At 46.9% G+C, this 18,618-nt stretch overlaps 1 protein-coding gene across 1 annotated transcript in view; it reads right to left on the bottom strand.

Annotated features, from left to right (window-relative positions):
• Nucleotides 1-8,793: 8,793 nt before the first annotated feature.
• The window catches only part of LOC125532848 (AAA-ATPase At3g50940-like), a 36,529-nt gene continuing 26,704 nt past the window's right edge, over nucleotides 8,794-18,618 (bottom strand). The window contains exons 2-3 of the mRNA XM_048696737.1: nucleotides 9,577-10,680; nucleotides 8,794-9,436 (exon numbers count right to left, since the gene is read on the bottom strand). Of these exons, the coding sequence (XP_048552694.1) occupies nucleotides 9,059-9,436; nucleotides 9,577-10,680 (1,482 nt within the window). The 3' untranslated portion in view covers nucleotides 8,794-9,058. The remainder of the gene's footprint in view (nucleotides 9,437-9,576; nucleotides 10,681-18,618) is intronic.

Here is an 18,618-nt window from a genome sequence, read left to right as displayed (position 1 = left end):
GATTTTTCGGCCTACCCTTGCGTCGCTGGCCATTGTCCTGTGCGTTGGTATTAGCCACAAAGTCCATGTTACCATCCGCTTTACGCTTGCCTCCTCCGCCATTGCCTACCCAGTGATGCTGCTGACCTTTGGAGCTGTTGTTCTTCTTCCCTTTCCCTGTCTTGTCATCATCAGATTCAGGATCCTTGGTACTATCAGAATCAGCATATTTCACCAAAGCGGCCATGAGGGTCCCCATGTCGGTGCAATGGCGCTTCATCCATCCCAATTTCAACTTCAGGGGCCCAAACCGGCAGTTGCCTTCTAGGGTTAATACTGCGGTGTCAGCGTTGATGCGGTCTGAGGAGTGCAATACTTGTGAAACCCGCACCCAATGAGTCGTTGATTCTCCTTCCTCCTGGACGCATGCAGCTAAGTCCACTATCGACATAGGCCGTTTATAGGTATCCTTGAAATTGCTGATAAACCGGGCTCGTAATTGGGCCCATGAACTGATAGAATTAGCTGGCAAGCTTTTTAACCAAGTACGGGCCGTTCCTTCAAGCATCATGGTGAAGTATTTCGCACACGCCGTGTCATCCACATCAAGCATCTCCATGGCCATCTCATAGCTCTCCACCCATGTCTCTGGAGGTTGATCCACCGTGTAATTTGGTACCTTGCGTGGGCCTTTGAAATCCTTGGGCAGGCGCACGTTGCGTAAAGCGGGGATAAGGCAAGGCACCCCCAAAGAACTAGAAGTAACACCAGGTTCGATCGAGATGGTTGGACGAACCGGCGTGAGCTGCCGAGCCTGATGCTGTGCGGCTAACTCGGCCTCCCTGTGCGCTCGGGCCCGGTTCACCACTTCCTGAGCGTCATCAGCACCACCCGTCGGGTTGTTGCCACGGGGTGCTCCACGTCGTTCATTATTCGACACTGCTGGTTCATCCATATGTTTGCTATAGCTCCGGCTTGGACGGGGGGTTGAGTGGATCCGGTCGCGGCTGTACGAGTACGCTTCCTGTTGGGCCAAAGCTGTCCTCAGAAGTTCCTTGACCCGTCGCGTCTCTACTGCCTGCGGCGAGTCACCTTCAATCGGAATGGCCTCCAGCCATGCAGCAGCGGCAACAAGATTTTCCATTGGGTTGGAGTAGTGACCCGGAGGTGTTAAAGCATCCTGAGGTATAACGGTGTTTTGACGAGGCAGGTCCATCTGACGAGGCTGAACCGGTGCACCAGTCCCAGGGGCTTCTGCCCGGTTCCCCTCCAGCGGATTGCCGGCTCTTGGTCCTGGAGTGTTGAAAAGGTCTCTGGCCTCGAAAACTGGACGTAAGCGGGATCGGTGCTTGCTCCTCATGACTTCATGCGACACGCTCTGGTCCAACATAAGCCTGTAGGCCTGTGCGTCTAAAGCGGCCCGCTCTGCGGCCATCCTGGTGTCCTCAGCCGCCAGATACTCCTTGGCCTGGGTGATTTGTTCCTTTACCTTTGCAATCTCCATGTTGTGAACATCCTGATCTGGCGGATTAACTTCCGCCATAAGCACAGCCAACGCATCAAATAGTTCTGATAGAACCTGACCCAGCGGGCGCACAGGGCCTCCTGCCCCGGCAGCCGTCGCCGCTGCTGAACCGGAGATCGTTGCCGCAGCTGTCAAAGAATGAAGCGTTGCTTGTGTTCCGGCCATGAATATTCCAACCCGGTTGGGCAGATCAGAGGGGTCCGGAATACTGTCGCCATCGGAACAGCTCCCAATCCGGCCATCTTGTAGCTGATAAAGAGATTTGGTTTCTCCGGTCGAAGATTCGTCACCGGAACAAACGACAGTCGCCCCGCGAAATTCCGATCCGTCCTCATAACTTCCTCCATGGATGACTCCCACGAAGGCACGCTTCATGGCCGGTTTAACCCGGGCGGATTGCGCACGCTGAGCCGTCTCGACGAGGTCGGTGCAGATGTCCGGCTCAGGGCCCGGTTCACCGATCTTGCCAATGAAAACGTGAATGCTACCAAAGGGGACCCGGTACCCGTACTCAATTGAGCCGGCCTCGGGGCCCTAGCCGGCGTCGTCGATGTAGAGCTTGCCGCGACGACTCTTAGTCATCCGGCCTACAGCGTAGCCCTCGAGTCCTTCAAAGCGGCCCTCCAAGAACCGGAAACCATCGTGCGATCGCCCCACGGTGGGCGCCAACTGTCGTGGTTTTTGTCACGGCAGATGTCCTAGAGAAAGGACTTAGTCGTGGAGCCATCGCGACGGGTTAGCTTGAAGGGATTAAAGCGGACACAAGGACGCAAGAGAGTTTATACTAGTTCGGCCCCTTCGATGAAGGTAAAAGCCTACGTCTAGTTGTGATGGAATTCATGGGGTTTCGATGACTAGGGAGCAAACAAGCTTCGCATATGTCTCAAGTTGTTGTCTGTTGCCCTTGAACCGCCGCCGGGTCATCCCCTTATATACACGGGTGACTCACGTCGGCTTACGGAGTCCCAATACCGGCTCATAGATGTGTCCGGTTTGGTCTCTTCTTATTCCTAACTTACAATACAGGTTAACTACTAATGTCGGTTTATGGCTGCAGGCCTTGAGCCGACCATGGGCCTTGAGCCCTCCTCTGTCTTCTTGGGCTTTAACTTACTTAACTACTGACGAAGTTAACACGGCCCAGATAGGCCGTTTACGCCCAGTAGTAATATCCCCAACAGAGCGTGCGACCGCGATCACATCGACTTTGGAACCATTTCCCACGCGCATCGTCACCTCGCTTAGCCAATCTTCGCTTAATCTGTAGCCCCTGTTTCGAGTTGCAAATATTGGCAACAGAACCAGTATCAAATACCCAGGCGCTACTACGAGCATTAGTAAGGTACACATCAATAACATGTATATCAAATATACCTTTCACTTTGCCATCCTTCTTATCCGCCAAATACTTGGGGCAGTTCCGCTTCTAGTGACCAGTCCCTTTACAGTAGAAGCACTCAGTCTCAGGCTTAGGTCCAGACTTGGGCTTCTTCACTTGAGTAGCAACTTGCTTGCCGTTCTTCTTGAAGTTCCCCTTCTTCCCTTTTCCCTTTTTCTTGAAACTAGTGGTCTTGTTAACCATCAACACTTGATGCTCCTTCTTGATTTCTACCTCCGCAGCTTTTAGCATTGCGAAGAGCTCGGGAATTGGCTTATCCATCCCTTGCATATTATAGTTCATCATGAAGCTTTTGTAGCTTGGTGGCAGTGATTGAAGAACTCTGTCAATGACACTATCATTAGGAAGATTAACTCCCAGTTGAGTCAAGTGGTTGTGGTACCCAGACATTCTGAGTATATGTTCACTGACAGAACTATTCTCCTCCATGTTGCAGTTATAGAACTTATTGGAGACTTCATATCTCTCAATTCAGGCATTTGCTTGAAATATTAACTTCAACTCCTGGAACATCTCATATGCTCCATGATGTTCAAAACGTCGTTGAAGTCCCGATTCTAAGCCGTAAAGCATGGCACACTGAACTATCGAGTAGTCATCAGCTTTGCTCTGCGAGACGTTCATAACCTCTAGTGTTGCTCCTGCAGCGGGCTTTGCACCTAGCGGTGCTTCCAGGACGTAATTCTTCTGTGCAGCAATGAGGATAATCCTCAAGTTATGGACCCAGTCCGTGTAGTTGCTACCATCATCTTTCAACTTAGCTTTCTCTAGGCACGCATTAAAATTCAACGGAACAACAGCACGGGTCATTTATCTACAACAACATAGGCATGCAAAATACTATCAGGTACTAAGTTCATGATAAATTAAAGTTCAATTAATCATATTACTTAAGAACTCCTACTTAGATAGACATCCCTCTAGTCATCTAAATGATCACGTGATCCATATCAACTAAACCATGTCCGATCATACGTGAGATGGAGAAGTTTTCAATGGTGAACATCACTATGTTGATCATATCTACTATATGATTCATGCTCGACCTTTTGGTCTCAGTGTTCCGAGGCCATATCTGCATATTCTAGGCTCGTCAAGTTTAACCTGAGTATTCTGCTTGTGCAAAACTGGCTTGCACCCATTGTATGTGAACGTAGAGCTTATCACACCCGATCATCACGTGGTGTCTAGGCACGATGAACTGTAGCAACGGTGCATACTCAGGGAGAACACTTATACCTTGAAATTTAGTGAGAGATCATCTTATAATGCTACCGCCATACTAAGCAAAATAAGATGCATAAAAGATAAACATCATATGCAATCAATATAAGTGATATGATATGGCCATCATCATCTTGTGCCTTTCATCTCCATCTTCAAAGCACCGTCATGATCACCATCTTCACCGGCTTGACACCTTGACATCCATCGTGGCATCATTGTCGTCTCGCCAACTATTGCTTCTACGACTATCTCTACTGCTTAGTGATAAAGTAAAGCAATTACATGGCAATTGCATATCATACAATAAAGCGACAGCCATATGGCTCCTGCCAGTTGCCGATAACTGTGTTACAAAACATGATCATCTCATACAACAATTTATATAATCACGTCTTGACCATATCACATCACAACATGCCCTGCAAAAAAAAGTTAGACGCCCTCTACTTTGTTGTTGCAAGTTTTACGTGGCTGCTACGAGCTTAGCAAGAACCGTTCTTACCGACGCATCAAAAACCACAAAGATTTTTCGTCAAGTGTGATGTTTTAACCTTCAACAAGGACCGGGCGTAGTCACACTCGATTCAACTAAAGCTGGAGAAACAGACACCCACTAGCCACCTGTGTGCGAAGCATGTCGGTAGAACCAGTCTCATGAATGCGGTCATGTAATGTCGGTCTAGGCCACTTCATCCAACAATACCGCCGAATAAAAGTATGACATGCTGGTAAGTAGTACGACTATTATCGCCCACAACGCTTTGTGTTCTATTCATGCATATAACATCTACGCATAGACCTGGCTCGGATGCCACTGTTGGGGAACGCAGTATTTCAAAAAAATTCCTACGATCACGCAAGATCTATCTAGGAGATGCATAGCAACAAGAGGGGAGAGTGTGTCTACGTACCCTCGTAGACCGAAAGCGGAAGCGTTTAAGCAACGTGTTGATGTAGTCGAACGTCTTCGCGATTCAACCGACAGTACCGAATGTACAGCACCTCTGCGATCTGCACACGTTCAGCTCAGTGACGTCCCTCGAAGCTCTTGATCCAGTTGAGGTCGAGGGAGAGTTTCATCAGCACGACGGCGTGGTGACGGTGATGATGAAGTTACCGACGCAGGGCTCGCCTAAGCACTGCAACGATATGACCGAGGTGTGTTTCTGTGGAGGGGGGCACCGCACACGGCTAAGATAAACTTTGTGTGTCTTGGGGTGCCCCCTCCCACGTATATAAAGGGGGGGAGGAGGAGGAGGCCGGTCAAGGGGAGGAGGCGCGCCATGGGGGGGAATCCTACTCCAAGTAGGATTCGCCCCCCCCCCTTTCCTATTCCAACAAGGAGAAGGAGGAAGGTGAGGGAGGAGAGAAGGAAAGGGGGGCCGGCCCCCTAGTCCAATTGGCGCGCCCTTGCCTTGGCCTACCTCCTCTCTTCCACCAATAGGCTCATGAGGCCCAATAACCCCTCGGGGGGTTCCGGTAACCCCCCAGTACTCCGAAAATTACCCGATACACCTCGGAACTATTCCGGTGTCCGAATATAGTCTTCCAATATATCAATCTTTATGTCTCGACCATTTCGAGACTCCTCGTCATGTCCGTGATCTCATCCGGGACTCCGAACTACCTTCGGTACATCAAAACACATAAACACATAATACCGATCGTCATCGAACGTTAAGCGTGCGGACCCTGCGGGTTCGAGAACTATGTAGACACGACCGGGACTCATCTCCGGTCAATAACCAATAGCGGAACCTGGATGCTCATATTGGCTCCCACATATTCTACGAAGATTTTTACCGGTCAAACCGCATAACAACATACGTTGTTCTCTTTGTCATCGGTATGTTACTTGCCTGAGATTCGATCGTCGGTATCATCATCCCTAGTTAAATCTTGTTACCGGCAAGTCTCTTTACTCGTTTCGTAATGTATCATCCCGCAACTAACTCATTAGTCACTTTGCTTGCAAGGCTTATAGTGATGAGCATTACCGAGAGGGCCCAGAGATACCTCTCCGAAACACGGAGTGACAAATCCTAATCTCAATCTATGCCAACTCAACAAACATCATCGAAGACACCTGTAGAGCATCTTTATAATCACCCAGTTACGTTGTGACGTTTGATAGCACACAAGGTGTTCCTCCGATATTTGGGAGTTGCATAATCTCATAGTCATAGGAACATGTATAAGTCATGAAGAAAGCTATAGCAATAAACTAAACGATCATAGTGCTAAGCTAGCGGATGAGTCTTGTCCATCACATCATTCTCTAATGATGTGATCTCGTTCATCAAATGACAACATATGTCCATGGCTAGGAAACTTAACCATCTTTGATTAACGAGCTAGTCAAGTAGAGGCAAACTAGGGACACTTTGTTTGTTTATGTATTCACACATGTACTAAATTTCCGGTTAATACAATTCTAGCATGAATAATAAATATTTATCATGATATAAGGAAATATAAATAACAACTTTATTATTGCCTCTAGGGCATATTTCCTTCTAATTCACGGGTACCAAAAAGTCGTTATTACTCAGAGGCATGGTGGTGAAACTCTCCTAAACTATGCAACCACTTGGTGTTCTTGGCCTAAAGTGTACATCCATTTTAATCAAATAAAAAAGTTATATCATTAGTGAATTGTTTCACTAGTCCATTAACTCAAAGTGGTTGCACTCTTTAGGCCAATGACTTGAGAACTGACCAAATTTAGTTCATAAACTCGTTTATTCGGTCAAATAAAGTGGGAACCGATTTGCAAGGAAAAAAACTGTCAACATGGCGACAATGTTATTGTTTCTTGAATCGCTCGTCAATGGATAATTCTTATATGCGTCTTTTTGCAAGAAAGACAACTGACCTAATCGCCTCGTGTCTACAATACAGACTCGAAAGCCATGCCCTGAGGTTGAGGGCCATGCACCTGCTAACCAACAGAATCATGAGATATTCATAGGGTGGTTACTATTGGAATCCATTATGCCACATGTACACTGAACATAAGCTTGAAGCCATGCCCTGAAGTTCAGGGCAACACATCCTAACCAAAAGACTCATGAGGTATTTGTGTAGGTGTTGATTACTCTTGTGGATTGATTTGGGTGGGATTTGAACACGTGCACTGAAGAGGCACCAAGCGGCTTGCTTGCCACTAGAATATTAAGGGGCTGTTCGGAATCCCCCCAGCTCCGTGAAATCCTAAGAGTTGTGGAGCTGCTAAACAGGCGCTCCGTGAATTTTAACTATTAACTCCACCTGCTCCCGGAGTGGAGCTGTGGAGTGGAGTACATCCGAACAGGGCCTAAGTAACCTGTGTCAATTGAGTTACAAACTACATTAGTAATATATATTGTGTGCTCGAGAGCTTACATGCGCCCAAATATTAAAACCTAAAAATATAGTAAATACAATATAAAAATCTGATTTTTTGTGTGAATAAACATCAATAAATGTTCTAACAACATGTAAACTTTCACCTAGAGAGGACATGTGTGGTGGTCTTTACAAAAAAAATCTTAATGTTCATCCATTAAACAAAATCTGGCACAGTGCACCACGGATGTCTTCTCTAGATGAATCTGTACATGATGTTAGATATTTATTGATGTTCATCGACAAAAAATGGACTTTTTAAAATTCTATTTACTACTCTACCTTTGTTTCTAAATATAAAACGTTTTGGTAGTTTAAACTCCCTTCGGTCCTTTTTACTCCGCGTATTAGATTTGTGACCAAATTTATATTAAAAATATCAGCATCTACAAAACCAAATATATATATATACATTATGAAACTACATTTCATAATGGATCTAAAAATATTGATTTGGCATTGTGAATGCTGATACTTTTTTTCCATAAGTTTGATCAAACTAGAGATACTTTGACTCTAGACAAAACTTATATGTAGGCTAAAAAGGACCAGAAAGAGTATTTTCTAAATTTACTACTATTCATGCACATGTATTTAAGCTTGAGAGCAGAAAGTATAGGATGTTGTAACACAATAGTGGTCAGCTAGCCACTTGTCCCTTTTTTTAGCATCAGTACAGACACAAGCGCTCATATTAAGATTTACGAAGTCACCGTAGGCGCTTCATCGTCGACGGGAACGTCTCTTCCCACTGAAAGCGCATCGCCGGAAATCCTGAAATAAATTTAGGAATAATGCGAGCACCAGGATTTGAACCCTGGCGGGTTGGGAATACCACTATCCACCTAACCAACTCAACCACAGGTTGATTCGCGTCACTTGTCCCTTCTTAGGGCGTGATTTTGAATCCCACCCACCCACCCAATGCAACGTGCCTTATGTTCAGTTTAGAATAATATGGCAAAAAAGCCCATGCAAAAATTACTTACTTTGATCAGTTTTGTGTCTTATATGATCAAATAAACGAGTTTATGAACTAAATTTAATCAGTTTTCGAGTTCTTGGCCTAAAGTGTGCAACCACTTTGAGATAATGGCAACCGCGATGTTTATGTTCAGTTTAGAATAATATGGCAAAAAAGCCCATGCAAAAATTACTTAGTTTGATCAGTTTTGTGTCTTATATGATCAAATAAACGAGTTTATGAACTAAATTTAATCAGTTTTCGAGTTCTTGGCCTAAAGTGTGCAACCACTTTGAGATAATGGAGTAATAACGCATTTCATTCCGAAATAATCCACCACTGAAGTCCAAATCAGTTCCCAAACATTTGGAGACAAACAACTGCTACTGGGTAAAGAACGACATAGCAGCGGTTAACACAGCAGGTACCGATGCTTGCCAACAGGATAAAGATCGCTAGGACTAACAATTAAACATAGAAATTAGAAGGACAAGATTCGTCCACACTGCAAATTACTCGCAAAACAGAAAGCATTGATCCTTTTCCTTTCACTGGCTGGTGAATGCACTGCTCCCCTTCATGCCTTGACTGAATCTTTTCCTCCCTGCTTCTTGGCTGTGAGAAACTCAACCAGCCCGAGGAGCGCAATGTCGGCGTCCTCGTTCCGCAGCAGCATCTCGGACACCTCGGCTGGCGTCACCTCCACCTCGGCAAGCAGCTCCTGTATCTCCGGGAACAGAGGGTGGTCGTCGACGAGGAAGTAGTTCCGGGCTAGCGTCCTGAACGCCTCCCAGCCACAGTAGCCCATGTAGACGTGCATGTCCATGCGCCCAGGACGCAGCAGCGCCGGGTCGAGGCGATCCTTGTAGTTGGTGGTGAAGATGATGACGCGCTCCTTGCCGCTCGTCGACCACAGCCCGTCGATGAAGTTGAGCAGCCCCGACAGTGTGATACTCTGCCATTCCATGTTGGCATTCAGAGGCAGAATGTTCAGACACTCGTCAGAAGAAGATACTACTAATGTGTGTGTGTGTGTGTGTGTGTGTGTGTTCACCAATCAAAGATCGATGCTTGTTTTGTTCCTATGCAACGTACCTTGTTCGAGCAGTCGTCAGAGTCATCGTCGCCATGGCCATAGTCGGCCCGCGCCAGCGTCTTGCGCTCCTTGCCACCTTCCCTGGACGTGGCGCTGAAGCAGCAGTCGATGTCCTCGATGACAAGGATGGACCTGTTGGGCATGCCGATGAGCAGCTTCTGCAGCTCGGCGTTGTAGCGCACCTCGGAGAGGTCGAGGTCGTAGAGGTTGAAGCGGAGGTAGTTAGCCACGGCGGCCACCAGGCTGGACTTGCCGGTGCCGGGCGGGCCGTAGAGAAGGTAGCCGCGCTTCCATGCCTTGCCGATCCGCCGGTAGTACTCCTTGCGCTTCAAGAACCTGTCGAGGTCGGCGATGAGGGCCTGCTTGGTGGGCGGGTCCATGGCGAGCGTGTCGAACGTGGCCGGGTGGTTGTGGCTGATCCCGCGTAACGACGAGCCCTCGTTCATGAAGATCTTGAGCTTGCAGTCCCGACGCCGCGCCTGCTCCACCGCGGCCGTGATGGAGGGCACGTACGTGCCCAGCGCCATGTCCGTGTGCTCCGCGTCGAAGGTGAGCTCCAGCGAGTCCGGGCCTTTGCGGCCTTCCCCCGAGACGGACGTCCACGTGAACCGGACGCCCTCGAAGACGTCGGTCATGGAGTCGCCGGTGTCCATGGACATGACCTTCCTGGCCCCGGCGCCGCTGAGGCAGAGCCGGCGCATGGACTGCGGGTCGATCCTGGTGGCGAGGTAGTCGTTGACGTCGTCGTAGAAGGAGTTCAAGTTGGCGCAGCTGATGGCGCAGCCGTCCAGGCGCTTGACGACGACGGTGCGGCGCTGGGCGGGCGGGGGCTGGAGGTGGCCGCGCACGAGCGAGGCGGCCCAGCTGACGACGGCGCAGAGGTCGGGCGGCAGGAGCTCCCGCGCCATGCCGCGCGCCAGCACGGCGTAGGCGGTCACGGACGCCGCCGTGGCCGCCGCCTTCTTGCACGTGTCCACCAGCTTGTAGGCGGAGGGCGAGGAAAAGCCGCGGACGGGAGCTCCATTGGCGACGAGCAGCCAAGAGAAGAGGAGGCAGTGTAGGAAGTGTGCGCGTGTAGCTTCCTCTGCTCTGCCGAGAGGTCTCTAATTTTATCCCCACAGCGCGCTCACTGCGGTGTCGTTGTTCCATTGACCGTTGAATTTACGGCGCGCGGCAGTAAAAACAAGAGGGGGCGGACGGACAGGTGGCTAAAAATGGGAAGCGATTCGATTCAGATGATAGTTTGCAGGCCTTCCAGGGTTCCGGTTTGGTGATTGGCCTCGTCGGCGAGCGCGAGGAAAGCAGGAGGAACTCTGGAAAGCATGCATGGGGTTCATGTCATCTTCTATCAGCTCCCCTCTGGAGGCCTGCAGCAGCAGCAGCGGCAGCAGGCTGAAACTGTGAAAATAAAAAAGCAAGGGCAGGCTTTTCTTGGTGCCATATTGTCGCGTTCTGGAGGCATTGGTGAGCGGTGCACGCTACCCACATCTCTCTCTTTTCTCGCAGTCTCCTTGCCAATGAATTTTAATTAATTACAAAAAGTCAGGAAACCAAAAAAACACGAAGCAATTCTCAGAAATCCCACTAGGTACTGACCTACGAAATGTAAAAAAACCTTTGGATACAGTTTTGCCTTCTCACCACTAGTTTTTTTTAGGGGATTCTCATCACTAGTAAAGTAAGTAGTATATGTTGAAACCGTTGGGCCAGATTTTCATTTTGCACTTTAGTCCTTGTTTCCGATTCTTACGTGACTTTAGTTATCTCCGGCCCCACATGCCAAACTTCACCGCGGTAGATTTTTTTTTTGAGACAATCTCGCATGCTTTATTCATCGTCCATAATGTTTACAAAAAGAAAATCAAGATTTCCTAGTTGTCCTAGCCATACATGACGACCAAAATCTAAGGATATCTAGCAAGATTGTGAGCCTCGAAATTCAAGCTTCTAAACTCATGAACTACTTTACATGAAAGGAAAGAGTTTGCACGAAGTATTATTTCATGCACTATAGCTCCATAGCCAGCCGCCGAGTTCTTCTGCACATCTTCAACCACCTTCTTGCAATCTGTAGCAATTGAATAGAGTTCTCATATAAATCCTCAGCCAGAGATTGGCCTTCCCTTACTGCTATTGCCTCTAGTGTGCTCACATCCGTGATAAACTCGAGTTTTAAGATCGAAGCACCCAAGAAAACTTCCCTGTGGTCTCGGCACACTGCTCCCACGGCACCAAACTCCCCTTGCTGGGATACAGCCGCATCTACATTCATCTTTGCATGACCCTCTTGCGGAGGCATCCATGTATGCTGTCCCAAGCTAGCACGCTTCATAACACTGCCCGCTCCTCTATCGATCATCTCCAAATCCCTCAAAAGGAGAGTATAAAAGAGTTAGTAGTAAAAGGACTATCAAATATCTCTTCATGTATAGCTCTCCTTCTTGCTCGCCAGATTGCCCAAAGTGTCACCACCATTCTTATGAATTCCCCCTGCGGCAACGATTCATGCAATGTGAAGATCCAGTTTTTTGCATCCATAGAAAGATTGCCCAGCATAGTCTCCACCATATCCTCCGAGCACAGTGACCATATACTCCTGGCCATCACGCAATCTACTAGTGCGTGCTTCCAGTCATCTTGAGCAGAACAGAAAGCGCACACACTCGTAGCAGACATATTCCGGTGGTGTAGCACCCCGGCTGTTGGAATTGTTTCATGGCATAGTCTTCATAAGAATACCTTGATTTTTGATGGGACTTTAATGTGCCACAGGGACGTCCAGGCTACTTCTTCATCTGCCTCATTTGAGTGTCCTCCAACCGGTTGCAGTAATGCTTCGCCTTGCAGTTTCATTTTCAACAAAAATTTGTAGACTGACCTTACTGAGAAAACGCCTCGTTCGTCCTCCCCCAAGCCCAAAAATCATCAACTCTTCTAGTACACAGCGGGATTTTAAGTATCACATTTGCATCAACTGGCAGAAAAGTCGCACGAACCTTGTCCTCCTTCCACTTTGCCGAGGTTGGGTCAATAAGTTCAGCGACACGATCCAAAAGTTTTCTCACTACCATGGTGTTCATCATACATATGAATTTGTATTAAAAAAGTAGCGTGGATACAGTGAAATGCGAAATCCACGTTAGAATTGGAGATCGCTACGTGACACACACTCTAATTCAAATAACTAGCTACGTGACACACACTCTAATTCAAATAACTAATTATGTGACACACACTATAATCCACGTTAGCGTGGGTACCGTTTCAATTTTTTTTCAAATAACTCCTCATTAATTAATTTATAGTACTGCCTCTATTCACTTTTATAAGACCTTGAAGACATTTCAGACAATGTGCAAAACAATTCATTTTAAGTTATCTGAAATGACTTACAAAAGTGAACGGATGGAGTATCTCATTTGGAATGACTAATTATTGCAAGGAAAACACGGGCATGGTAATACATACAGATTCGTTTGCAAATGAAAGAAGATTCGTTTGCATTCTCAAATGTAGGCGCACCAGGCAGACCAGGGTCGTGTCGGGGTGGACGCTGCTTCGGTGCCTTAAAGGCAACTACCTTTGGGTCACTTACATGTGGTCCAGCCACCTGTTGGGCCCACATGTCATGGACACAACGGCAGGTGCCTTAAGGCATCGAAGCATAGTCCTGTCGGGGTGGTCGCGTGTGTCGTATGGACGCGTAGCACCCAGCCACTCACCCCCCTCCCCCCAAAAAAGGACGATGACAATATAAGTTCGCGCTTCCACATTTCGGATTGAAATATCTGGCGGCCCCAATTCCATCCCTGTAAAATCTCTCTTCTCCACCGTCCCCTTCCGCGCCCAGATTGCTCAAATCCCTAATTCACCGCCAACCCTCGAATCGCCCCTCGTCTTGTCTCTTTCCCCACCGTTCCCCACCTTTGTGCCAGACGATGATGACGAAGACGACGGTCGCGCTTCACCACCGCACCGGAGTTACCTCATCTACGCCCTCGTCCACCGCACCGGGTGGTCCACCGACAATGTTGGCCGCCGCAACCGACGTGCCTCACAGACACCGAGTTCCATAGCATCAGGTGCGCTTCACCGACGCCATCCCAGCTCACCGGGGCTACTTCACCAAGCACATTACCGCACCTCCGCCCCCCAAGGCCGTTGGGGCTTCACGAATGGTCTCGTCCACTGTATCGTAGCGCTCCGCTACCACTCAAGATCTGCATCCGTGCGCGGCCAGCCAATGCCAGCGCATCACCCTCGACGGCTCTGAAGTGACCCGCACTCTAGCTAGGTGAGCATGCCCAAACGCCGGCCCGAACTAGGTATCCACACATCACTCCCTTGTTCATTGTTCCGACGATGTTTGGATATCCTTTCACTACTCTCTTAGCTTACACGCATATGCAACTCTGACTTTAACTCTTATTTCTTTTGGAGATATCATTTGAAACAACCAAATCCATTTTTTAGCGAAGCATGACGGCGCTACGGGATCTGGCACACATCCTGCACACCCGTATAACCTTGTAAGTATGTGTCCTCCGGTACAACATCAAGGTCGATTCCTCTTATTTGATCAACCATTCGCCGTGTCAAAAATGCAGAGGGGGATGCAAGGAGCACAAGGCCTGCACATCCAAGCAAGTGGTAACATGGACTTGTACATGGAACATCCCAAGCGCAAGCAGAGCTGCAGTGAGCCTGTACAACGAGCTAGCGTAAGTCCCTGCATTTCATTTAATTCGTACTTGCATTCGTGTATGATTTGTGTGCAGTGGCTAATCCACGAATTCAAGTTACCAGGGGCGAACATTTAACTTAAAAAATACGAAGGCACTTGCACTTCGGAAATCAACATAACTTGAGAAATGTGAAGCTACATGCACTTTGAAAACCAGCTAATGATCCAAAGTAGTTCAGATTATAAACACTAAATGATGCAAGCACCAAAAATCACAAAATGCAACATGGTGTACAAGGACTACAAACATGGTCTGTACCTGCTTGAATTATTCGTTCTCTGGCTGAAAATATCAAAGTGTAATTGCATGTATAACCAGTGCACAAACTGCATATCAATATATCTATCATGCACAAGTATGCCAATAGTTTCAAACAACAAACTAGAAAAGTATTTATGCTATGTTGTCATGATACGGGGACTTTCTGGTAGATGGCCTCGATGTTTCCTCAAGCTATGAAAATGCACTATAATTTGCTTGTCATCAATGCCTGCAAATCTCTGTCTCTCTAAACATAGTAGATCATCATTAGACACTAAATCCTTCAATGAGCTTACAAAATGCTTGCATTAGATCCCTCATTAGACACTATATGTTCATCACCAGGAGCATGTAAAATATTTGCATCAAATCCTTCATTAGCAGTCTGTTCATTCGACACTTCAGGCTCAAGAACAACATGAGCTTGTATGTTTGCACCAGAAACTTGATTAGATACATCAGATTTAGTCAGTTCAGTATTGATTGGGGGAGTTATAAAATAAGTAGAAATTGGTTTCATTTTCTCATAGATTTCCTACATACAAGCAGTTTTACAACACCGTCAAGATTAACTATTGGGCAGAAATTGAAGAGTTGAATTAGATATAATCAGGGATGTGATGTACCTGCTCGTTGCGCATGCTACTCTTGCAAGCTGCGACTGTCCGTTTGCGCAAGCTCGATGCCATGCCCGTGCTGCCGCCGCTGCCTCCCACGCAGGCTACACCCAGGGTTGGATCTTCATCTTCTTGTCCTTTCGTTCACTTGAAGCCCGGCGACCGCCCTCCAACGAGGGCGCGAGGAAGTGTTGTGTCGGTCTGTCCAGCGGTGGCTAGGTTGGGAGCGAACCAGACTGGACGCTGGAGCGAATGAATTGGGATTTTTCCTGCTGTCGATCGATAAGGGAGGCGCTCGTTTGGGCTGCGAGCCTACTATAGGGCCTGCCTTGTACTTAAGTTAATGGCCCATCCAAATTGAAACATTTTTCTTCATTTTTTACATTGCCTGCTCGTGCGTTGGGACGAACAAAACTACCATGGGCCAACCTGGACGACTCAAACTAGGTGCACACTTTCCAGCCACCTGAGGCGGCCGCCCATACCAGCCACTATGGTGGCGTCACCCCTTTTTGCATGTATGATTGGATAGTGAAAAATATTCCAGTGGCGCTTTTGATTTACCCACAGAATGGTTGAATTGCTTGTTTCTATGAACTGAGTTCGCCAATAATGTGGAGGATTCCAGTCTTTGCATCCTATTGTAGATTGCTTAGATCTCGATATGCCAAAAGTAATCGCATGAAATATACAGTAAAAGCCAGTGTGATGTGTTTGGCTACAACTAGTCTGACTACACGTCCTCATATAACATATCAAGGACGCACCATCTTACCAGATTAACCATTCGACTTACCCATGCAGTGTGGCAAGAAAGAAGTATTGGGACTGTGTATCCAAGAAATTGATGCTATGGACTCCTTCATACAACCTTGTAAGCGAAAAAATAGTTGCAGTGTGCCTGTACAAAGAACTAGCGTAAGTTCAGTTACCTGCTTTTCGGAATTTTAGTTAGCCACTTATTGCAAAATTGTTCAATTATGTTGCTTGGCTTAATTTATTTTGCTACTGATTACTTAATGGCACAGCCTATTAATCATATTGTAGACTGCGCCTATCTATGTGTTTGATACTTACTGTTAAGAATTACCTATTTTCCTTAACTTAAATATCTACTTGTTTGTTTAACTGCTTTGCTGCTGCAACAGCGGGTTACAATGATGTTAATAACTACTTTTCAGTATCCAATTGAAACTCTTTAATTCCTTGTTTGCTTAACTGGTTTGCTGTTATAACTCTCAGTTGAGATGTTTTGCTAACTTCAACTTTTCTGAGTCCAATCGGAACTTTAATGGCAAAACAGGTTAGCCCAAGATCAAAGAGCGAGGTCCCCATGGACGTTGCATCATACCACAGCAGTGGCACCGGACCAATCATGCATTATGAATTGCCAACTACTGATGCTTTAGAGGCTAAACTAGTGGTAGAAAGAGATTCTGCTTCTGCACTTAGAGATGAAGTTGACATGTTGAGGAAGCAAACAGCACAATCACAAGCAGTACTCAAGATAACCATTAAATATTTGGTGGATTTCAAAACGAAGCAAGCTGAGACTGACCAGATTGTTACGGTCCTGAAGGAAAAAAGGAAATTAAATTTCTACTTGGTAAATCATAGGTGAAATGTTCTTTCCATAGTTGAATAACCTTTGTGTTGTCTGTTCATGTAATCAATCAAACCATTTGTTTTAGAGATCATGTAATAATTGTTTTTTTATTTTTTGGTTTGTAATTTTATTTGAGCACAAGTCTGTAGTAATTGATAAGACTCGGAGACATTTCATTTGGATTGCTGTGCCAGACCTACAAATATGCCAATCGGGCCGAATGTGCATTCAGCAATAGTAGTAGTATAGATGGACCATAAGTGGCACGCATCGGAAAGGGCCAAGATGCTGGCTAACAAAAGGATGTTGTTGTAGCCAAAAAAAAGTACAGCGGCCTGGCTTATGTATGTTAGTTGATATTATTGATCAATATACTCTATAAGTATTTATATGTCTGTTAGTTCTGTGCATTCTTGGTTGATTGACTCAGTATTTGAATCTTGATACATCGCTTGTGTACATATCTAAATGGGAGTACACATTATGCTGCGTGTGACATTTGAGTTGGACATGAAGTGTTCCAAATATCGAATTCACCTTAAACTGGATTCTAGTTTCTGAATTTGAGTATCGGCATTTGTAAACCATATTCATATATGACAGTGGAATACATCTTTGTCGTCCTTTTGAAGATATATAAAAAACATAGAATGATTTATAAAGATTCATATAGGAATACAAAAATGGATTCGAATTTAGTTGCCAGGGTAAATGTGGATGCTTATTGTCCCAAAATTTCGAAAGAAGCAGCAAAATGTCCATTCCCACGTCGGCTGCCCAAAGCCAAGTGTTTGGGAGATGGAAATTACTGTCTACCCATTACACGGACAATCCATCGGCCCGATTTCCACTGCTCTAAATAGGGGTAGGTTAGTAACTTCAATTAGACGTTACACGACCGCCTCTGAGCACATTCTGACACGGTGGGCGTCAAACATGGGCGGCAAAACTCATTTGATTCAAGCTCCTCTGAAAGACCTCTGTTTCTCCCTCCATTCCCCATTCATACACGGTGGGTGGCAAAACAAACTTGACTCGGCCGAAATCGATGTAGGCAAATATTTTCAATAGGGGCAGGTTTGTAACTTCACTCAGACATGACACAACCGCCCTACCTGTCAGCCCGTTCATACACCATGGGGGCCAACCATGGGTGCCAACCACCCTCTCCTCGCCCGAAAACGCCCTGGGCAAATATTGGCGAGATGCGAGATTACCGTCCTATCACCAACCGACGAGACGTCCAAATTTTAAACAGGGGCTAAGTTCGTAACTTTCCCATATTTCAGACAGGCGCGTCCCAAAAACATGGTTCCCCGTACCTCTCCCTCCATTTTCCCATTCATACATCGTCCGCGCTAGAAGACCCCATCCCCACACCAGCCTCCGTCCGCCACCCCATCCATCGTCGCCGTCCTCCACCACATCCATCGCCACTGTACTCCACCATGCCGGAGCGCCTACCAAGACTGCGTTGTCCATTGCTAGAGATGGACGTTTCTCATCCACGGCGACGGACCAATAGCCTTGCATCGCATCCTCTCTCTTCATCGGCAGCGTCGTCCTCTTTGCCAGGGCCGCTCACACGACCTTCTCTTCCACCGCAACGGGACTTGTCCCCCGATGCACCCGTCTACCGTCGCAGATCTGCTTCAACGCCACCGACAGCCATCACACCCCCGATGCCTACACGGTGCCACAAGAGAGGTGGTACTTCATATCTCCTCAACTTTTTGATCTCACCTAGAAAATAGATCTTAACATGGTTACTCTACTTTCTTTCCAGCTCTTAGAATTTAGTTCTTAGTTCAA

Source organism: Triticum urartu, chromosome 1 (genome assembly GCF_003073215.2).
Source record: "Triticum urartu cultivar G1812 chromosome 1, Tu2.1, whole genome shotgun sequence".
Taxonomy (NCBI): Eukaryota; Viridiplantae; Streptophyta; class Magnoliopsida; order Poales; family Poaceae; genus Triticum; species Triticum urartu.
The sequence above is the reverse complement of the archived record's forward strand: the minus strand, read 5'-3'. Positions and strand labels throughout refer to the sequence as shown.